Source organism: Suricata suricatta, chromosome 3, assembly GCF_006229205.1.
Source record: "Suricata suricatta isolate VVHF042 chromosome 3, meerkat_22Aug2017_6uvM2_HiC, whole genome shotgun sequence".
Lineage (NCBI taxonomy): Eukaryota > Metazoa > Chordata > Mammalia > Carnivora > Herpestidae > Suricata > Suricata suricatta.
Window position 1 is genome coordinate 88,681,260 of NC_043702.1, and position 24,458 is coordinate 88,705,717.

The window sequence follows — 24,458 nt, forward strand, 5'->3', positions numbered from 1 at the left end:
GAAATCTTGTTTTTAGGGACTGCTATCAAATTAAGCATAAGTCATTTTTTCAGCAGAGGAGGTGACATTTTATTTCTGTTAGATCACATAATAACCAGTTTTGTGTGAAAAGGGATATTTCCTGTATTACTAAAAAAATATATACCAACCTGTCTTATGTTTCCCCACCACAGTATAAATGACGCAAGGGCGAGCTTTGATTTGCTTCTTAATTTTCTTTTCTTTTTTTTTAAACAAACCTGTATTAAGTAATACTTTGTGTTGTTCCCTTTATCCACATTATCTCTAATCTTTAAACAATCTGGAAAGCAGAGGCCACTGTCCTTATTTTCCCAAGCAGGAATTTGTAACTCAGAAGTTTAGTAAGTTGACCACAGCTACACAACCAGAAAATGTGCCTGTGCCTTAGATCATAGCCTCTTTTGTGAATACTTTTCTTTCCCTCCGTGGCAAACTAGTCAAATGAGGTAGATTATTCAATTTATTCACAAATCCAATAACCAAAGTAAACCACAAAAAGAGACAATCGATCTTAAAGATTAGCATATTCTCTAGGACAGGAAGCATGAATTCTTTTCTTTTGCAGTAGTTAGGGATTGTGTACAGATTACATAGACTTAAGTAGTCTCTGTGCCTTTTGCTAGCTCTTTAAAGGCAGCAGGTTACCAACCTGAGATTCAGTTTACTCATTTATATATTGGGAGGATAATAGTATATTTCATAGTGGCATTCTGCAGGTTAAGCGGGATCATGAATACAAAGTGTTAAGCACATTGTCTGGCATATGAAAAGCATCTGTAAATATAAGCTAGGTATCCAATTAATGCTAGATGCTCACTCAATATTCAACAAATAGTTGTGATTATAGTGAGGCTGAGAAAAAACATGACTTGAATGTAATGGCCTACGGTCTTGGGACTCAGAATGTGTTCCCAGAATAGCAGAATCAGCATCACTTGGAAATTTTATAAATTCAAACTCATTGAGTCCTACCCAGATGTACTGAATCAGAATCTATGGGACAGGGCAGAGACACTGTGTGTAAATGCACTTTCTAGAGGCTTCTTATATGTGCGAGGGTAAAAGTCATTGACCCAGAGTTTAGGAAGTATACTTAATCATTTTATGTACTGCCTACCACTTTATTAGTAAACACTGTGTGAACTAATAAACACTGCTACTCAGCTATTGAATCCTTTGTTATACATACACAGTATGCACTTATAAAGATACTAGGACTCTGAGTTCTTTGGTAGCAGTGATGGTCTGCCACATACGCTTGGCCTGAGTGTAGGACACATACTGGGAAATCAAGACATAGTTTTACTTGATTAACTGATTTGGCTAAGTTTCTTTTAATTAGCTGGCAAATCTATTTACTATGTTTAAAACATATTAAGCTTCTTTTACATTAAATCTAGTTTTTATAGCTAAATCAAAATGTAAATTTTAGAGTACTGTATCAAAATAAAGACAGACATATTTTTGTCTCAGAAATATCCTGAGGTTTTTTGTTTGTTGGGGGGAGGACTTTTCCTTATTTGTCTTTTTGGTTATATGTTTGACTCTAAGGAACTGACCTTGGAAGGAAATGATGAAAGAAAAACATAGTGAACGGGTCCTATTAACGTATGTCACACTGCTGACTATCAAAGGAGAGTTTGGTAAAATACGGTCAGTAGTTAGATCCATGAATCAGTACGAGCTATAGAGAACAATTACACAATAATTGTTCTATTTTTCTCAGAAAATGCATATTGAAGTGCTAATTAAACATCAAGTACAAAGATCCAGTTTGCTAATTTTGCTACAATCACGATCACGATCATTACCAAGTACTGCTTAAGCACCTATGATGTTGGGGCATTATGCTAACATGTTGCAATTTATTAAAATTATGCAACACATTTAAGAGATGGGGAAAATAGTCAGGTTTGGACTCTGATTACCTTTTTTTTTTCCATTTTAAAGTCTTTATTTACACTTGAGAGCAGTGTGGCATCTAGAAAGAACCAGGTCATTGTGGTCGAACAGACTGAGTGGCTGTGGACAAATGTCTATCATCTTAGCATAGTTTTATGAAATTCCAGCGCAGTGCTTGTTACATAAGATGTACTCAATGAAAGCTATTATGTTCTTATAGCTATTATTATTATTACTGCCTTTAGTATTATTTTTCTGAGCAGGTACACAAGCAGTTGACAGACCAGCCCTCTGACTTCATGCTGACAAGCAAGTAACTGCCAATGTCATCTTCCAGACATATGAAAGGTGGCTGAAATGTTTTCTCTAGCTCCAATTTCTAAATGCTCCAAAAAATAGTGTGATTATGTTTGGAAAAGCAACCTTAAAGAAAATTGCCTCTTAGAAACTCAAAGAAATAAACACAGGATGCCAGACCATCACAACACTGTACAAAATGCTCCTAAAACAGACACTTCAGCTCCGTGGCCAAAACCCTTGACTTAAGGGGGCAACATTTTCATTGTAAAGTGGTTACCGCTTAATGGAGTTTACTGTGAGCAAATTAGAAAAAAGAGAAGTGAGGAAGGTCATGACCTCTACATTTAACTTAACTTATCCAGGTTGCTAATTCTTCTGCAAGTTGACTAATAAAGAATGTATGCTGCCACATTTTCTAAAGTGTGAATATATGTACCTATAACTACCTATAGTCACAGAATAATCATAAGGCTTTGGCTTCAGCAGACAGCATCAAGTTTATTCCCTGTTCCATCACTTTTTCAATGTAAAACTTTGTGCAAGCTACTTAGCCTCCCTGAGAATCAGTTTGTCCATCTGTACAATGGGATGGATTATAATAGGTACTTAGGATTGGTATAGAGTCTAAAGAGAATAATTTTACATGTGCCTTGCACACAGTGCGTGCTCAATAAATGTTAACTTTCATTATACTTAAGTTACACAAAATAAGTGACTTAGTAGGACCAACATTCCATTCCTCTAAATTACCCTTAATATCTCTTCATCCTAACATTGTATTGTCCTACTCCCCAAAACAAGATACAGCAAAGAAAAAATAATAACAAAGGGAAATCTCTTTTAGGAATTGAATTATAGAAATGTCAAAGATAAGACTGCAATATTTAGTGAATTAATACAAAACTGTAAATGTAAAATATTAACTGATTTCAAAACTATTTTCCATTTGCATACACAGATTTTACACACTCTTCCTATAAATTGTCAGTATCACTGCTGAATTCAAAATGCTCTAACTAAGTCTCCTTTTCCTAATGTTTGGAGCCATATAACATATTACTTATTCTCATTTTTAGCTCTATAAGTCAAAATACAAGTCTAAAATATCAGAGTTTAGCTTCTGAGAATATTAAGTGGGAACCATTCTATTTGAGGAATATTTATTTTTCCGTACTCATGTTATGTTTCCATTCTTTTAAAAAAAGGAAAAAAAATAAGGAAATGCTTTAGACTTTAAAAATGGTTTTTGTCAGCTTTGGAAGAAGAACATGACAAAAGAACAACTTATCTTTGGGAAAACAGCAAAAGGCAAAAACAGATCATCACTAACAGAAGCTAAATTATACAGTAGAGTTGAGCTACTAAGATATAATTGATTCTTCCAGGATAAAAATGGAACAGAACCAAGAGATTATAATGAGAATCGTTTTGATACTAAAGAAGACCTCTTTAACAATGGGTGTGCATTCGACTCCTAGTGGGATCATTATAGGCTTATTTTCCTTGTTCTGTTCCCATGATAAAGGCCTTTCAGAGAAGCAGTGGCATTTTAAATTGTTCAGTTTCACTTGCTGAATTTTTCTTCTTCCTTCTTAGACAAAATTGTGTTCTCATGTTACTAGAAGAGTGTTTCAGAGAGCAAGTGCTGGGAATATACAGTGGCCAACAGTGAAGCACTGGAGGATTAGGGTATGGAGAAGGGAAGATAAATTACCTGTGGGCATTTGCTCCAAGGTCCCCACTCGGACATGACACATTCGCTGGGACACCAGAGTGAGCAGGCCTGGGTTTGTGGGGGAATTTCATCCTGGTTGCACAGTCTGTTATCCACAGCTCCCCCTTCACTATCTGTGGTACTCACACATCTGTAAAGCCAGATCAAAAGATAAAACAATAGAGAGTAAATTTCAAATAGTTATGATGTACATGATTACTTACCCGTCAATGACAGTTAAACATACAATGAAACTAGCAGAGAAATCAAGGGAAAGATAGTCCTTCTTCAGTCAAGTGACCTTTATTGAGTGATAGCCCTTTATTCAGCAGAGCAGGAGAGAACAATGCAAAGACTGGAGTCCACGGTCATTCTTGAATTCTCTGTCTCAAGAGACCTACACTATTTTTACTCAGGTCCAGCAGTGAGTAAATTTTCTTTTTACTATAACAAATTTGGAAGGCTTTCCTTCTCTGAATGGATTCATCATCACTTTTATAATGGTTAGAGACTTCATAGCTCCTGTGACTCTCTTAGACCTCTCCTACACTTGCACCTCACATCATCCAAACTTCCTTAATCTTTGTCCAACACATTTAAGGTCATGGCCAAGTGATGTGAAACATAATAGAACGTGTTTTTCTTTCAGGTATTCTCTGCATTTCAGTAAGGAATTTGGTGTCACAAGCCAAAGGGAAACAGGTAAGCATTTACGTGAAGCATCTGAGCACATGGTATACAGATGTTTGGTCTAATCTATGACAGGCATGAGATAAATGCTGGGAAAGACAAGATAAAATAATGATGCTGTTGATTCAATCAAATCAAAACCAAAGTATTACACCACTACATACCCACCAGAATGGCTTCAGTAAAAAATATGGAAAATATCAAGGGTTGGCAAAAATATGCCACAACTGTAACTCTTCTTACTCTGTCAGTTAGAGCATAAATTCTTTGAAAAAGTCGCTGGCAGTATCTACTAAAGCAAAACACATACATATCATGTAACCCAATAACTCCACGCCTATTTACATCACAAAAGAAATGTGTATGAATGTGTACCAAAAAAGAAAAAACTCTGACAGAGTATAGGCATATTAGCACTATTCATAATCATCCAACCTAGAAACAGTCCAAATATTCAACAAGGTCAATAGATAAATGTATCGTGGTAAGGAATTCATTTAAATACTATAAGGTGGTAGGAATGCATGAACTATTGTTATATGATAGAGTGTGGATGAAGCTCACAAATCCAATGCTGAACAAAAGAAAATGGACACAAAAGAGTGTGCTCTATATGATTCCATTCATATAAAGTTAAGAAGTAGACAATATTCATCTATGGTATTACACGTCAGAATAGTGGTTTGGGGGAATGGTTACTTACTGATAGGGCTTAAAGTAGTCCTGGTAACACTTCATTTCTCAGCCTCCGTGATGGCTACACAACTGTTTCCCAGTTGTGAGCATCCATTCAACTATACCCCTATGAGTGGGCATTTCTCTGTATTTGTATTAAATCCCAGTTTGACTTTTATGTTTGAATTCATTTTTTTCAAAAATGTTTAAGAAAGACTAGCTGTGTCCAAGTCTCTTTTTCTAGGTGTGGGATATGAAGTTAGTATTTCTCAACAATAATTCATTCAGTCACTTTTTTTAGGATTTACTGTGTACCAGGCCCTTACCTGGTTGTTGAGACATAGAAAGAGGCAGAGACAGACAGAGAAGATCCTGACTGTTAGGACACTTTTCTTCTAGTGATAATAATCAAAGTGAAGGTGAAAATCACAATAATGAAGAGTTAAATTGTGCCATTTGCTGATCTGACAATTTCAGACACAATGCCATAGCCAAGGAGTAAGCATTTTAAGACACATATGCTGGAGCGTTTTTGATACTCCTCAAATCATACTATACTAGAATGACTTATCCTATCTATACATTGGGAGTGGCATTTTTTTTCTTTGAGAGAGAGAGAGAGAGAGAGAGAGAGAGAATGAACAAACATGAGCAGGGGACAGGGTAGGAGGAGAAATAGGGAAAATCTTAAGCAAACTCCATGCTTAAGTTGGATGTAGGGCTCAATCCCATGACACTGGGATCAAAACCTGAGCCCATATCAAGAATTGGACATTCAACCAACTGCCCCACAATTTTGCTTTTAATTCAGGAAAATTGCAAAGTAGTCCATTACCTTCTACAGAACAAAATAAGCTTTATGAGGTGCTAAGTAATGAAAGACTATATATTGTCTAAGGAGTCTAACATAGAATAGGAGAGAGAAGATGTAAGTAATGCCTTCTAATATAGGGAGGCATTGTATAGAGTCATCTATGAATCTCTTTTGTGGTAAGAGTCAAAGGTGGAAGGAAGGACCACAAAATAGCTCATGCATCTTGCTCCGGACAAACTTAAAAGCTGCAAATTGCTTTCCTTCTTGCCTGCATGCTCTCAGCTGATGTTGCTTTATTATTTCACTGAGAAAGAGCAGAAAAGACTTCTGGTCAGTGGCATCCAATTCAATGTTTGCATTAGCCTTTGTTCACTCCAAATATTGCACAAAAACAATAGTAAAAGAATTTGTTACAAAAACCACAAAAAAAGCCACAAAGAAAACCCAAAAACCCAAGGTAGAGAGAGAGGTGTTACCCTACAAGGACAAAGAACATGAGACAGGACAAAGGCAACAAATGGAAACTGGATGAACTAGTGGTAACTGATTTAGCACACATACTAAGAAAGCTGAATACTAAGACTTCAAGGAAAATCAAAGATAGTAACTCCATTTACACCCCAGAACACATCAATTCAGGAATTGTGGCACCAAGTACCTCTGGAAATGTGGATGAAGGTGAGGCTGAAAAACTGGAAGATTACTGATAGTGTGTTTAAGAAGTATGTGAGCCCTCAGATCCCCTTCTACCCCCAGTCCACAAGGATAGTTGATGACCTCTCCACTCTCTTTGCAGGTAACTGAAGGTTTATTATCTGGAAGGGGGCACAAAAAGAATCTTAGGGCTAGAGAATGCATGGGTCACTTAAGGATGGGAGTATCATACTGAAAAACAAGGGTTTAAGTATGAGGTAACACACTGAAAAAAAATGACCACAAACCCAGAGGTTTAAACAATGCAGATTTATTATCTTACAATTCTGTAGTATAGAAATCCAACATGGATCATACTAGGCTAACATCATTGGTTTGGCAAAGCTGGAGTCCTTTCTGGATGGTCTAGAGGAGAGATCACTGCTGTACCTATTTCCAGGTTTTACGGGCCACCCACATTCCTTGGGCATGACCCCTTTTCCCATCTTCAAAGCCAGCAGATTTGCATCTCTCTGTGCCTTACATTTGTAGTGACATTTTCCTCTTTCTCTCCCATTTCCCATCCCATTTTTAAGAACCCTTGTTAATAAACTGTCCCTGCCCAGACAATCCAGGAATGTCTTCTCTTCTCAATCCTAACATCACATCTGCAAAGCCCCTTTTGATATGTAAGTGGACATAATCACAGATTTCAGGGATCAAAATGTGACATCTTTGGGGGGTCGCCATTCTGTCTACCACATCAACAGCCTTCTTTCATTAGGTTCCCCAAACACTGGCTGCTAGGATTATCCATTTCATGCATGATTTAATAAGAGACTTTTCTGGGGGTTCTGACAAGCCCAAGAGTAAAGACTTAAGATGACTGAAATTGAAGATTTTTCCCAAATGAAAATGCCCCTGCAGTTATATAGTCTGCATCATCAATTTCCTTGCCATATGTCCCTTCAACTGTCACCTCATTTCCACTCAAAATTCCTCGCAAAAATGCTTTAAAGCTGGTCTATATTTGCTATCTCCATATGCTTCCTCCCACTTCTTCCATAACCACCTACTGAATTTACTTTAATCATATGTTTATTACTAATCTAGAGAAACTTTTCATCAGCATCATTAACAGACTTCCCATTGCCAAACTTGACAATCAATTCTCACCTTTGTATACTTCTGAGAACCATTTGAAAAAACTGATTAGTATATTTTTTCTTGAAAAAACCTATCTTTCCATTTTCATGGTTTTCCTTCTTTTCGAGCTACTCTTTCTCAGTCTCCTTGTATAGCTTTCTCTTTGTTGTCATCTATGAATATTGGGGTTCCCCAGGGCTCCATTTCTTATGTCTTTTCTTATCAAAATGTACCAAATGTATAAGCTGTTGATGTCCAAATTTATACCACTGTCTCTCTCTCAACTCCAAATGGTACTGTCGCAGTTGGAAGGCTAAAATCATCTCCAATTTAATGTGTTCAAAAGCTAGCTTTTGATTTTTCTCTCTCAAACTTGCTTCTAATATTCCTCATGTCAACAAATAGCACCTTCATTCCTGTGATTGTTCAGGTACTAAAACCTAGCCATCATCTTTGATGCTTTTCTTTCTTTCACATTCTACAATCACTTTATAAATAAATCCTGTGGTCTGTACCCTCCAAAAATAGTCCAAATATGACCTGCTCACCACCTTCATTATTACCAAGCCCAGTCTAACCATCAGTGTCCCTGAAACCCTCATCCCTGCTTTATAGACTCCAAAATACCTTCTCTTCACTACATCCAACAAGGTATTTTCAGACGTAAATAAGATGATGCAATTTCCTCTGTCTCAAACATTTCATCTCTTCAAGTTGCATTAGAAAAAAAGTCCTTTTACCTTGTTTTAGAAGGTTGTATGATTTGAGTAGTGACACCAGCCATATGGAACACCTTTTTATGCATCTTGTTATAACAAGCCAAAGAGTTTTCTGCTTTGGACACTCTTTCTCCCTGGGATTTATTTCTATAGATCTTTATATTCATTCAGATCTCTCATCTTATTCCGATCTCTGCTTCAATATTTTGCTGACCAACCTCTCCAAAATGGTATCCCCAATCATTCCAATCCAATTATTTTTTCCTGGCATTTCATAGGAAAGACATTCCATTATATTTATGTGTTTATCTTTTTTTCTGCTGCTTTAAGTTATTTGAGGATAGAAACTTCTGTTCATTTTTCTATCCTCAGTGTCTAGACTCCCTGATACACAGAATATTTTTTGAATTAATAGAAGAACGCAACCAAATGTGAACCATGAAGATATCCTCCAGCTTAGAGGTTTCAAGAAAGAGAATGGATAAGCGATTTTGTTCATCCTAACAACATCTTAATAAGGTCAATAATGGTTTAGAATGCAACACACCTGGAAAATCTTCCCATATTTAATGTGATTAAACACATAAACCATGTGGCAAAATTTGTCACAACAAAATATCACAGACTAGGTGCCTTAAACAGCAGAAAACTATTTTCTCACAGTTCTAGAGGCTCCTAGTCTGAGATTAAGTTACTGTCAGGGTGGTTTCTTCTGAGACTCCTCTCGTTGGTGTGTAGATGGCTGATGGCTGCCTTCTCCCTGTGGCCTTAAATGGTCTTCCTTTGTGTAGGTGTGTCCTAATCTCTTTCAGATCAGATTAGGGCCCATCCCAGTGACCTCATTTAACATTAATTACCTCTTTAAAGAGTCTGTCTCCAAATATAGCCACATTTTGAGGTACTCGAGGTTTGGACTACAATACATAGATTTTAGAGGATTGCAGTTTCCCCCATATCGGAGTGATATGTGGTAGCTGTGTTATTTTTATTATATGAAGCTCTGTATGTCTGAGCTGAGAAATTAAAAGTCTTCTTGTTTAAGTATGTTTTTCCTCAATCAGGCTGCCACAATTCTGTCAGTAGTGATTTATTCTCTTAAAGCCTTTCTCTCATGAGATTTTGCGTTAGTAATGCTAAGAGGCCTGGCTGGGATGAGAATGGGAGGTTCCACAGCTTATCTGCTTGTTCCTTGATACTCTAGGTTGATCAGTCATTTCTCAAAACCATGAGTACAAGACACAGGACACATAGATTTTGAAGAGAAAAAAGTCTGTGACAGCCTGAGCACACTAGTCCCAAACGGAAAGGGGAATGAACAAAGTGGCAAAAAGACAATGTGCCTATTAGCTATTTGCTTGGGTTGATGATGAGGAGAATCTCTATAGTTTCACTAATAATTGTTTCTTCCAACATGCTTATCAGTAGTTTTGCAACATTGGGACTAAGTCCCAGAAATGATGGGTGCATACTGAAATACTGAATAAAGCAGGGTCACTGATGTTTAGTAACAATCAACACATATAAGTAGACTCCACCTTGGCAAATGACTTCAGTCTAACAGTGAACTCAATAGGGAGTTACAGACTTTGAGCATGTCTGTCGCTTTGACAGGGAGCTTCCTAAATCTTGCAAAATGATACTGTATGCTCATGCAATTGAATAATTGATGAAACTCTGTTTTCTTCTTGATTTCACATACTAACCATTTTTTATCATTAATATTTTAGTTTTTATTTATTCAGTCTCTAACATTTATTACCAGTATCCTCAGGTGGTAAAGAAATTCTTTCAAAATCATTTTAAAATAGCCCATTTTGACAAGCTCAGACACATGTTTCTTTTGCTCATCACTGCTGTATTTATAAGACAAAAACATGAAACAAGATCCCTCTGTAAATAACCCAGAATTCACTAAGTTCTTTCAAAGGTGTGCTCTCTTTATATTAAAATTCATCACTACCGTTTAGAAATATTTTCAGGACTTCAGTTTCCAGGGCTAATAGGGAGGGTTTGATTGAGCTTTTCAATGTAATGACATTCAAAATTAAGATCATGTCCATCAACCACACTACCCATAGAGCAAAGAAGAGATATGGTATCACAGCCAAAATCTCCTGTTTTCAAAATCTCCATAACTGTTAACAGTTATGGCTATGAATCAGTGAAGGGATGCCAGCCACCTCAACACAATTAGCTTGCCCACCTACGTCATTTGTATGTAACGGTAAGGACTGTGACTAGAGTGCGGAGGAAATCCGGTTATACACATGGCAGTTAGGGCACATATGCTGGTATTCCATAGCACAGTACTGTGCTGTGGCACAGTATTCCACAGATACTGGATGATGAGCAAAAGCCAGACTATGTGGTGTGAAAATCAGAGTCTACTTGGATAAGCAACAGTGTTTTTTATTTTCTATAAAAATGTATCAGTTCTACTGGCCCATTTCCCAAATGTCTCCATTTCTACGCACCTGATTTTCCTAGACTGCATTCCTCCTCCACAGTGCAGAGATCTTGGCTCACTGTGGATTTTACATGGAGACCAGTGTTCTACAACCCAGGAATACTGATTGCATTCACTGTAACACAGGACTGCCTCATGCACCTGTCAAGAACAGGAAAGGGAAAAAAAAATTATGTGCAACTACCCAAGCTATATAAAAACAGCCTATCTTTTAGTAATGCTACTGAACATAACCCAAGAACTATACTCCAACTAAAACAGCCAAATTACACTCCCCCAAAGCAAGATGTATTTGGCTTCTCTGAAATTACTGACTTGCCAGAAGAATCATCCAGCAAAAACCAACTAAGATATGATGGTATGTCTTCACAGAAGAGAACAAAGGACAGTCATTTTCTACCACTGAGAATAGGAATTCCATTACCATTTCATTTTCCTTGAAGGCCTCACACAGCATCTATTAGATGGTCCAGCTCTCAATTATATGCCGTATTGTATTCTCAGATGTACTTTAAGATGTCAATTGAAACAAATATATGTAAGGCAAATTTATTCTTGAATATAAGAGGTCCTTAGAATGCCTAAGAAAAGTGGTGTTATTTGCACCGGAAATTTCTTTTTATGCTCCCAAATGATCAATGCTAACAGGCAGTCATTTAGCCTCCTGGATATTGTGGCTTCATATGAATTCAGCTATTTGTAGGATGTTTTCAGTGCAGAGCTATAACACACAGACACATACACAAGCACATAAGACAAACACTGCTAGACTGTTAAAGGCTGTGCATGATTGATTACTGACTGTGAATATTTACACTTTTATGGCAAAAACAATGATTACAGTAAATGAATTCTTAGGTTTCTTCCTGTGCATTTGTTTGTGATGATCCCCCCCACCCCTGCAATCGTATCCCAATGGGTCATCAATTGAGTTTGCCTGCCTATTAAAGACTGAATTTAAAATGCATTAGTCAATATAGAGCACAGTGCTCTCCCTTGGTAAGAAAATGTTTCATTGCATCATAGATTACTCTAGATCACAAAGATGGCTCTAATACAGCACACTGATGAAGAGTGATTCAACCTATTACCAAAATGCTTAATTAATGCTTTTCCTTTTAAATAAAAACTTAGGCTTGAGTTCTTTTCTCCCACTGACTTTCTAATTCCACAAAATCATAAAGGCTGACTAGGCAGTGCTATCCGAACAGAACCGTTACTTGCACTTGTTACTTTCCACTAAATGCAAGGGAAAGCACTATGTAATGGGATAATCAGAAAACAAGATTGGAGCACCGTCAGCATGTTAGATGGAAATCAAATGAGAAAAGGTTATTTGTGAGACTACATCTTAGGAATCACAAATAATGTCAGAAACTATTTTTAACCGTGGGGTTCTGTTTGGCTCTTTCACGTAGCGCACACAAGGAAAAGGAAAACCACAAAGTGAAAAATATGTGAGGGCAAAATGAAAGGAGATGGGGAAATAGAAGTGGAAATGGGTGTAGGAAAGTAGGGAATTAAGTAATAAAAGAATCCCATTTCATGCTGCGAAAGCTGCCAAGAATGGAATGAAAGGTTTGGAACGGAATCTACGTTAGAATCAGGAGGTCATAACTTGTCAGGGAGGAAAGTCTGCCTGAAAAACTCCTAGCATGGTAGATGTAAGAGAAAAATCCACAAAAATGAAAAGACAGGACCCCAACCGAACAGACACCTGGAAAGTGAGCTGATGACAGCTGAGGGTTTAGCAGACTCAGCTACACCAAGAAACGAAGATTGCACTGAATTTGTGGGCTTGTTCTAGAAACTTTCCAATAGGTATCAGACCATGTACGTAAAGCTCTTTGGCTTTCATAAGAGATGCATGAAAGTCTGCCAAAGCAACTTGGTACAAATGCAGTAGATGAAAATAATAATTTAAAAAAGTGTTTTCCCATACCTCCTGTATGAATGTGAGAGCAAATGAGTGGAATATCCTGAGAGGGACCTATTTTTCTAAAGCTATCTGTACTAAGCAGAGCTTAGACCACCCTCTTCCTTATGGAAACCCCAAAGACATATAGAAAACAATAAAGGAAAAAACCTGTTTAGTTACATATTCTTCTGATATATACATTTTAATGTCCGGTCATATATTAGCTTATTGTTTTTACCCTTTAGGCTCTGCAGTTTACATCTGTAGCAGAGGAGCTCACCTCAGTGAAAAGTTGTTGGCAGATACGGAGCACATTTAGGTAGGAAGATGTTGACCCATCCTCCTGACTAGTGGTAATAACAGTACCTCTTATAAAAGATTCTCCAGTCACATGGATTTGCTTGTGTTTCTTTTCCTCGGATGTGTATGCTATTTTAATATTGCTCATACTGTTACTTCTAGCTGATAAATCCCTACCCTTCCTTCAAAGTCTGAGTAAACCTCACCGCTTCCATAACGCTTTTCCCATGACCCCTACTTGGCATATCTTTGGTACGCACTGGCCATCTCAGTTCTCAGTAGACCTGTAGCCAGATTTTAAGGTCAGGACGCACATGTACAGAGCAGGGCCAGTGCTGGGGGTTAGGACGTCTTTGTGTGTTGCTGGGGGAGCAGACACACATTCAACAAGGTCATCATCTGACTCTTTCTCTAAGTGTTTCCTATATTTCACACCTCCTTAGATTTCTTTCTCACCTTGGTCTTAATGTCTGCTTTTTACTTTAATAAGTCTACTTTTACTCCAAATGATATAGAGAGAATAAGCTCAGAGAAACACAATTTGTACTTTTCACACCTAAGGAGGCTTCTGGTCATAACTCGAGTTCGACCCGGATAATTAGCATTTGTTCAGGTGGCTACTTACAGAGGACAACTTTTGAGTCTTAGGCAGGCAGGAACCAAGTTTCCGTGATGTCTGTATTGCACAAGACATGGAGGAGGGAGTGGTGTTCCACAAGTATTTGTTGAATTGAAATAAATTTTTGAAGGGGCTCCAGTTGCTAAATGGCCCTTACTAATTTTCTAGAGAACATAGGCCCATTAAATGGAGCATGTTAGGGGTATTTGCAAAGCCCAAAGGGCAACAGGAAGGAGCAAAAATAAAAACCTTTCCTTTCCATTATGGGGCTGGGGTGAAGAACAACAATCACTGTGTCATTAAAAAGTACTGCCTGATGATTTTGTTACAGTGTTGGGGGGAAACCATGTCCCTTAAGAATTGTGATAATAGGGGCACCTGGGTGGCTCAGTTGGTTAAGCCTCTGACTTAGGGTCATGTCATGATCTTGCCAGTCCTGAGTTTAAGCCCCACATCAGGCTGTGTGCTGACAGCTCAGAGCCTGGATCCTGCTTCAAAGTCTGTGTCTCCCTCTCACTCTCTGCCCCTCCCTTATTCATGCTCTCTCTGTCTGTCTCTCTGTCTCTCTCAAATAAAGTAAACACAAAAGAAGATTGTGAGAGTTGTCTCCTCAGAGTCCTTATGTATCAGGCAAGGAATCTTACTGAGAGGAATAAAAACAACCACAAGAGGCAAAAAGTGCAGCAGGCATTCAAGAATAAAAATTAACTACCCAGCTGGCCAATTTCTTCTCCTGTCAGTCTTTTATGTTCTGGCTATTTCATATTGCTATTTAGTTGGTGCTTATTACAGTTTTATAATGGAAATGTGTTAAAGCATGGACTTTATCAGGGGATCATATGGAAATGTTCTAAATGAGAGAAATGAGCCATGGGAAAGTTAAATGAAAATCATTCCTAAATGGCACAAATTAGGAAGAAAATAATAAGGTTTAATAAGGCCATAGATGCTAAAAATGCCACTGAAAAATCTAAATCTTCTGAGTGAGGCAACATATGATTCTCCTAGTAACGGGTCTTATTTATTACTTCTTCAATGGGGAATTGTGTTTTTATAATTTTCTAGTTCCAGAGTCATATCATAAACTCATTCATTGAGTTGATCTTTTAGTATTTATTAAATAAGACTCCACTCATTGTAACTGGTCAATTTAATTAAGTATTGCTTTGTGATACCAGCCTCTGACTATGACCTGACTTCCCTGGCATAAACGTGGAAGGAGGATCTCACTGGCACTCAGTGGATGTCATTGTTACATAGCAGGGTCCTGGGGCGCAAGGGCTCAAATAAAGCAAATAAACAATAACCACAATCAAAACAAAAACAACGAAGGGAAAATTTATGACTTCCAATTTTCTGTGGTAATAAACCCTTTGCTCCAGTGAAGTTGCCAGTCCACACCCAGGTAGAAATCTTCAGGCTGGAGACTTCCATGCTGGGTCCTGAGATTAATCAGTAGAACTTGATAATCGGCTCAAAAACTCATCTAGGAGCAGAAATTCTTGCAAATCACGGTCAGTTCTCTTCCATTGAAATGTGAGAGGAAGTGGTTTTCTCAGAGTGTTGAGATCAATAAAGCACTATGGGTTCCCTTTTCCCCCAAATGTTATAAGCTTTTAACATAAAATGTATAAATTACCTGGGCTAAAGACATGAACAGACACTACTTTAAAGAAGACATCCAGATGGCCAAGAGACACATTGAAGTGATATTCAACGCCACTCTTCACCAGGGAAATACAAATCAAAACCACAATGAGATACTGCCTCACACCAGTCAGAATGGCTAACATTAACAACTCAGGCAACGACAGATGTTGGTGAGTATGTAGAGAAAGAAGATCTCTTTTGCACTGCTGGTGGGAATGCAAACTGATGCAGCCACTCTGGAAAACAGTATGGAGCTTCCTCAAAAAAAATTAAAAATAGAACTGCCCTACAATCCAGCAATTGTACTACTAGGTATTTATCCAAGGGATACAGGTGTGCTGTTTCAGAGGGGCCCATGCACCCCAATGTTTACAACAGCACTATCAACAATAGGCAAAGTATGGAAGGAGCCCAAATGTCCATCAATGGATGAATGGATAAAGAAGATGTGGCATACACACACACACACACACACACACACACACACCACACACACACACAATGGAGTATTACTCAGCAATCAAAAAGAATGAAATCTTGCCATTTGCAACTACATGGATGGAACTAGAGGGTATTATGCTAAATGAAATTAGTCAGAGAAAGACAAATATCATATGACTTCATTCATATGAAGACTTTAAGATAAAAAAACTGATGAACATAAGGGAAAGGAAGCAAAAATAATATTAAAAAAGGGAGGGGGACAAAAACCTAAGAGACTCTTAAATATGGAGAACAGAGGGTTACTGGAAGGGTTGTGGGAGGGGAGATGTGTTAAATGGGTAAGGGGCATTAAGGCATCTACTCCTGAAATCATTGTTGCACTATATGATAACTAACCTGGATGTAAAATTTAAAAAAATAAATAAAAAATGAACAAATTTCTCTCAGGGCTAAGACCCTCATCTCTTAATCCAAAGAACTCCCCGCCCCCAGCCCTCTCTACTTGTCTATGTTTCCCTCTCTTTCCTCCTCCAGTTTTTACTCTTTCCCTTCAGAAGGGTCCTCCATGCTATACCCTCCCTCAACTTAACTTCTATCCCCTTTTATTCTTCTGTCTGCAACTAACTTATGCATTTTTCCATTAGGAATATCTGAATGACTGAAAAATATGACATTTGGGTACATAAACTTCTGTTTCCATTTTTGTTAATCATGCATTTATACCTGTCTGTGCACAATGTAACACATGCAGTGCTAAAGTTCAGTCCTAACGCAACTGTACCCACATACTTTACAATGTGCCCATCACTGGCCCCAGGTTATCAGCGATACCACATAAGTTTGCACAGAATTTTATAGCTTGTATAAACCATTTTATGTCTCAGGTCTCCATCTTCACCACCAGTCAAGTTACACAAGGTTAGTAGAATCCCTATTTCCACATAAAAATAAATAAAATTTGAGGATTCTCAGCCATTCATGGATAATGAATGACTAGGCTGGTGCTCAAGCTGAGAAGATTCAGAATCCCACTCTGGTAATGTGAATAGTGCACGGGTTTTGCCTGTTTAGCTTTTTCAGGCACATCATCATGCTCTGAGAGTATCTTTCCAAAGAGGAAGATAATGCTAATATTTATGAACCCTAAAAAGGGAAACCAAGAACAGAATTCGAAGATACCTATATTATCTTATGGCAATTACTTTATATAGAAAAAGTACTACATAAGCAATCCATTGTGAGGCCTCAGGTATGTGGTCTCTTTTCATAATTTCAAAAAACAACTAAGAAAGTATCTCCCCAAACCAACTTCCATGTTTAAACCAAGAGCAGAGCCTATGTAGTTTACATGGTTGCAATTCTTTATGTGAATGGGGGATTAAAAAAATCCCCAAATGCTTTTAAATTGGTATTTGTGAGAAAATTATTATGCTCATCACTTGTCCAATGCGTTGCTCAAGAGGGCAGCATTTGGAGTCAGGTTTTTCTGGAAACTGGGGGTAACAGCGATCCATACTTGTGAGGCGGGCAACTCTCAGTTCCAGCCCTGATGTTCAAGTGTGAGACCTTGGCTGTTTTCCTCTTTCGAGACATTTTCTCACACTAGCTTCTTTAGCTACACAGCAGTTGAAAAGATTTCCTGAGAATACCCTGAGCTTATCACCATGCCTGGTTTGTGAGATTCACCATTGGTTTTAAATATACATTCTATGTTTTCTTTTCAGTTTTCACCCTGGAAATCCTAAAAACAAATCTAATAATGCTGAATGAGTTTTATCTGCAAAATGTGTTGATAAACTGTTGAACTTTAAAGCCAATGGGAATTTTATTAGACTAGTAAAAGAGGTAGCTACATTCCTCATCTCCTAAAAACAGCACCTTCTGAGCCGGAAGTGCAGACCCTGAGAACTGTAGCACTGTATTGAGGGGCCCGTAAATGCACTCCCCCAGCCACCCCGGTCTATAGTCTCAATGAATAATATCTCAGACATATTGTTATCACCGGTCCTCAAATGAATGTAGTCAATATGTGATTAATGAAGTTTTAATTTAACTTGAAAGCACTGCTGAATTTGAAATTACTCATTAGAAAGTTTCTCGATCCTGGCTAAGAGTGCAAGATCCTTATATCAAAAACCCCGGGAACTACTGCCTTTACATACAATGAAGAGAAGAAATGGACTAACAATGAGGCTATGCCTTGAAATCACATTACTATTTCTATTTTAAGATAAGATACATTGCACAAAATAGCCTTTTTCTAAAGTGAATATTGAAGAATATTTTTTACTGAGAAGTCTAAACCCCAGATTTTTTCCTTTTCATTTTCTAATGTTCTATAGCACTTAACCCCTTACCTCCAGTCTGAGATCACTGGTGATCTTTTAAACACAAGGTCATCATAATCAAGATGAATACCCAGGCACAGCCTAACCAGCTTTGTCATCCACATAGTCCTATTTCCCTCCCCATAGCGGGGGTGGAGGTGGGGATGCGAATTGAGACTGAATAAGTAGGGCCCAAGGCATACTTCTTCCCCTTCTCTGTATTTCTGCCTCTTTCAAGGGTGTCACACACAACCTGAACTTTACAGAGCATATTTAATATTGGAGAGCCACCAGGCCCTCATGCTAATATAGTTTAGATTATTTATAATGGCAAACAAGTAGCAATGCCTTAGCTTTTTTTCCATCCATAACACTATATTTTCCTGATAGCAGATTTTCATTTCTTACTATACATCATAAGCGACTATGAAACTAAACAATGGTCTTAAAGTAAACTGCATGGTAATGGACAACCAAAATAATGATTACTATGCAAATCCTACAAAGTGCACAATATTCCATAGTAAAGCACATGCGCACACGCGCGCGCACACACACACACACACACACACACACACACACGAGCACTGACCAGATTCTGTGCCTGATATGTGTTACAGAATTGAGGGAACATATTGACATAGACAACTTGGGGCAAGTTGAACTATAAGGCCCACACACTGTACTTTACCACTATGTAAACAATAATAAAAAATAGAATAAGAGAAGGAAACTCAATCCAGGGTTGGAGTGACTTTTCCAATACCCTGGGAGATGCCGCCCACTGCCATGCTGTATTATGACAAAAAATCAGATGATATTTTGTAGATTGTTCATTGAATGCCAGAGACTGCTGTCATGGTGGCCCACTCGATTTTCATAGAACAGACTGCAGTTATCCGTCAAGCTGAAGTAAAAACAAACAAACAAACAAACAAACAAAAAACAACCCCATCCCAATTATCATAGATACTTTCAGAAAACTCTGGAAAGTTTGAGTGAATAGCCCTTCAGAAAAGAGGTTATGAAAGAACACTGAGGACATTATATGAAATAAGCCAACTACAGAAGGACGGATACTAAATTAGTCCACTCATATGAAGTAACTCCAATACTAAAACTCACTGAAGCAAAGAATAGAATGCTGGTTCCCAGAGGCTGGGGACAAGAGAAATGAGGAGATGTTATTCATTGGGTATAGGATTTCAGTTATTCAAGATGAATAAATTCTGGAGACGTGTCTACAACACCGTAGTTATGGATTACAAATACTGTATCATATACTTAAACATTTATTAAGAGGATAGATTAATGTTAAGTATTCTTACAACAATGAAAAGTGATAAAAAAGTTTCTACAAGAGATTTGTGTCTTAAGGCAGTTTGATTGCACCATGGAAACCTGAATAAAGAACACTTCTGCCCTTACTATATATGAGATACAGTCTAGGAGTCTGATGCAAAGATTAGATAGATGGATGAATAGACATGGAAAGTGAGTGAGTGAGTGAGTTTATCACGTATCAGGGTCACAGAATATGATCACCAGAAATCAGGTGAGAAAAGACAGCTTTCTTCCTCTGTTGCAATAGAAAAGAGTCTAAAATGGAAACTCCTGCCTTCTGGTGGGTAACAAAAGTTTTACTAGTAGAGGCATAAAGAGAGATGAACAGATTTCAGTTGTTAGAAACGGATGCCCCAAGGGTATCTCTATCAGAAAGGTATATGGTACTGTTTTGGGTTTATCAAGAAAGGGAAGAGATTTGGCCTGAGGCTTGCAAGTCATTCTCTAAGTGTCAAACACAAGTGAAAGTTTTGGACAAAGCCTTTACTTTCCTTTACTGGCCTTTGCTGGGACAGAGCCTAATACAGTTCCCACTTATTCTCAGCAGTTGAGAGGATCATTCCATCCCTATACTCTAGAATACATGCAACTGTTTCTTCACTCAATAAATGCAAGAAGCCTATGAAAACAGGCCCAGGAAATCAATATAATTTGGATGATACAAATGTAATTGTAGAGAGAAGCAGTTTAGTCTAAGTTGCATGCCCCTTAGGCAGAGAAATCCTATGTTTGTATGGCTAGACTCTCAAATACAAATGCACAAAAAACACCCCTAGTTTGGATAATCTAATAGGAACTACTCTGGATGAGACATTTGCCAATCAAGCAAACGAACCAAAATCTAAATAAAATTCTCATAAACAATACACAAGGGCCCTAGTACATATGAGCTGAAGCCTGGAGACTACAGCTAGCTGAGGTAAGTAAATGGGAAAATGCGATGAGATAGAATTTTATTTGTAGACCATGGGAGCCACTAAAATCTCTGAGATTTATATCAAGAGACAGGTTCCAAATAAAGTTTGGGAAACGTAAGTCGTCTCTAACGGGAGGGAGATGAAAGTGCAGGAGAGCTCTGAGCAAGGCCTAAATGGCAGCAGTCCCAGTAGGAGGCTACAGTTTGGGAATAATGATCTTCATAACTGCTATCTCCACAAAGCTTCCAGCTCAATGAGGAAGAAGAGACACCAGGATTTGGAAATGAAAATGAAAGCGACAACCCAAACATCAGTGCTACTTTTTGAAATCATTTAAGATTAGTGTATTCTAGAACCTAGGGACACATGAAAGCGTCCTCTTTTTCACCAACAGAACTGTGAAGAAAAAGACAAGGCATCGGCTTCCCAAGAGCCCTCAATCCCAGGGAGTACTGCTAATGAGCAGAGCAGAAGAAACTCTTGGGTACTTGCCAAGAAAACTTTTCATGACATATTTACCATCTTATTTCATCTTACGTTGGCTTGGGTAGGATAAATCTGATGCCGTGTATGACCTGAAAAGCAATCTGGTCTTTGCAACGTTTGCTCAGAAATTACCAACACTCACAGTAGGCAAGCACAAAACTGGCTTCCGGCTTCACGACCAAAAGGGTAGCCTCATAATTGGTGTTTCACAAACAAGGAGAGCTCTAAACCCACCAGGCTATCATCCTTTAATCATTACTGCAAATAAACCCTTCCTACTCTGAAATGTATCAGAGTTCTCATATAGCAGTATTTCAAAGTCAATCAGGAAGTCAAAGGGAACAAAAGGAGTCATCAAAAATTTAAATAAAAACTTTAAAAAATGGCCATTTTTTTTCTGTTTAATAGAACCAATTTAGGAAGAAGAAACAACATAAGAATTGCCAACTATAAACTCCATTCCTAATTTGGCTAATTTCTAAGTCATCCTATTATAACAGGCAGGAGGAGAGGTGGGGAACACTGTATCATTTCATTAAACAAAAATCAAATGCAATTTTTAGTTCCTTATAGGTTGGAGCCAAAGATGATAATGATAAAATATCCCTAAAGAGACTTTTTGAATGAAGATGTTATGTGTTACACACACACACACACACACACACACACACACACACACACACACAGTGACCATAAATGTATAAAGCAGCAGGTCTCAGACCGCATTGTGCTCAAACAGTTTCTCTATTATGATACAAGGCCAAGACTAGCATAAAACAGCTTTTTAAAATATGAAATCTTCATGTGAGTCCTCCCATAACAAACCTGATGTGTCTCAGACAAAGTTAAGTGAAACACAGAGCCACACGTCATGTTTTATAACCCAGAACAGCACAGTCTGACCTTTGAAGAAAAAAAAGCAAGATTGATTGGCTAATGGAATCCCTACCACTCACTTACATGGTGATAAATTGGGATCTTGGCTCTGATTTCCACCCTAGTTTCATCAGTCGGAGACTCTTACTAGGGACTAATTGGAAGAGGCTACTTCATGGAATAAAGAATATCTTGTTGCAAACATTCTTGCTCTGAGGCAGACAGTGAGAAAGTGACAGGCCTAAGGCAGGGCTTCCTGGTTCTTTACAAAATAAAAACAAGATGATTCAGGCAGGAAAATGATATTTTAAGCCCTCATTTTAGTAAATCTTATTTTGACCAAAATAAAGACAACTGATTGTGAGAGAGAAATCATGTCTAACAAGAATATTGCTATATACAATACAAAGAATGCACCTATTCCTAGGTACTTGCAAAACAAAGATTGGAAAAACTTGACAATGAAGGTCTTAAAATGTGTAACAGAGGATCAGTTAACCCATTTACATAACGTGGACACTGCTCTACAAACTTGACCCAGTAAACAGTTAAAACATAAATATGTGTGTGTGTATGTGTGCGTGTGCGCAGCTAACAGAAGCCTTTCCAGGGTCTGTACTAAGAATTCTAAAAATTGTATTTTGTGCAAACAACCCTCCCAACCCCACCAAAACAAATAAATATGGCATAAAGTTATTCTGTGTTTCTATACTCTGTGCTTAATAGATGTATACTGGCATCAATATGAATGAATGAGTGCAGAAATATTTCCCTGAGCATGAGTCCCGTAAAGCACACACCTAGAACCAAACCATGAGCTGGCACTACCTGAAACTAAAAGTTTTGCCCTCTTTATAGTTACTTTTACAGGAATGTTAATATTATGCATTAATAACTCAAACCTAATTGCTTATAATTATACTCTGGTCCCATGATTTGGAAGTAGATATATATACAAATAAATTCATATTAATGTTTTTAGGTTTATAGTATTTCAAAATTCTGATTTCTGAATTCATTTATAATCTCTGAATATAGATGCTAAGTAATTGGATAGACAGTATTACCACATTTGTCCATCCCAATTATGGATGCCTTGAATTAAGAAACATACACGCCTCTAAAAGGGTTGAATGTATCTTCTCTTGAGGCAGGTAATACTCAACGGTGGTCAGCTCTCATCATGCTTGGCTAAAGGCAGAGCCTGCTGGCCTGAGGGAACCAGGCTCATTGTGACCACTGGATCTTTCAGAAGGTGGTGGTAATACCTTGCACATCTCTTATGTTGCATGTAGCATCTGCCATCTGCAGGGCTCTTGATAGATTCATAATAAACTCACGTTGAACTTAAACTATAGGAAGTATGGGGCCTGTGATTCTAGATCTGAGCAGACACCTCACTTGTGGAGTGGGGTCTTGTTAAAATATTCTTTCTTTGTAGGAATCACACTGCTTTGAACTGATGAAATGTCATTTGTGGAGCAACTCAGGAGATGGGCAGTTTCAACTACTTGTATTGGATTCCAGGTCTCCATTATTGGATTCTTTGGTGGGATCCTTTTAAGTTAATAATGGGGTCTTTGAGGGTGGTTTCATTTCAGTCATGAAGTGATCCTTTATACTGTGTGAAAAATTATCTGTGGTCTAGTGAGCCAAGAAGGAAGCTGTAAAAAAGGGGTTTTGTATTAACTTCTGCCATTGATTTCCTGGTAGCTCAAGGACTCTTGGGGTCTAGATTTTCTCATCTCCTGACTTTAATATTTACTTTCAAAAGAACAATAATGGTAAATGAGCTTCAGAAAGTTTGAGAGTTCGCTGTAGTAAGAAATAGCTTTTCCTGAGTAAGATTAGCATTGAAACATGGCACTAAAGAATGTCGAAGCTGGAAGTCATCTATATGATCATCTGTTTCAACTACATCACTTCAAAAACACACCTGCATTTCCATGTGCATTAACCTAATCAACTTTTGAATAGTTTCCAACACTGCAAGCTCAAAACCTAGGAGAAATGACAGAATAAAAGAGACAAATGCCTTGAAGATTTATGCTTTTTCATCCTCCATCGCATCTAATACATTGCTAAAAAAAAAAAAAAAAAAGAGAGAGAGAGAGAGAGAGACAGATGTACCATCAGTGACAGCTAAGCCAGCAAAACAACTTCAGTCACTCCAAAAATAGCACTATTATTTCTGATAATGGTACAAGGGATATTTACAATTCCATAGTCACATCAATTTTTTGACATTTCTTTTGAGCATGAACTGATTCCTCCTAAAAAGGTAAAGTCTTTTTATAGCTGAGACATAAAAAGTGCCCTCTGTCACGGGACTTAGTGAAAAACTATTAACAATTTAGTGATCACTTACAAAGTAGAGTATAAGGCACTGATGAGGAATAACATGAAAATAAAATGAATATAATAAAAATTATTCTTCACTAAGGATGCATGTTATCAGATAACAGTGGCTATAGATGTTTAACAGCTGAGGCTGGA

At 37.8% G+C, this 24,458-nt stretch overlaps 1 protein-coding gene across 1 annotated transcript in view; it reads right to left on the bottom strand.

Annotated features, from left to right (window-relative positions):
• The window catches only part of THSD7B (thrombospondin type 1 domain containing 7B), a 730,459-nt gene that overhangs the window by 83,010 nt on the left and 622,991 nt on the right, over window positions 1-24,458 (bottom strand). Inside the window, exons 15-16 of the mRNA XM_029933012.1 lie at window positions 11,089-11,222; window positions 3,938-4,088 (exon numbers count right to left, since the gene is read on the bottom strand). Coding sequence (XP_029788872.1) covers window positions 3,938-4,088; window positions 11,089-11,222 — 285 coding nt within the window. The remainder of the gene's footprint in view (window positions 1-3,937; window positions 4,089-11,088; window positions 11,223-24,458) is intronic.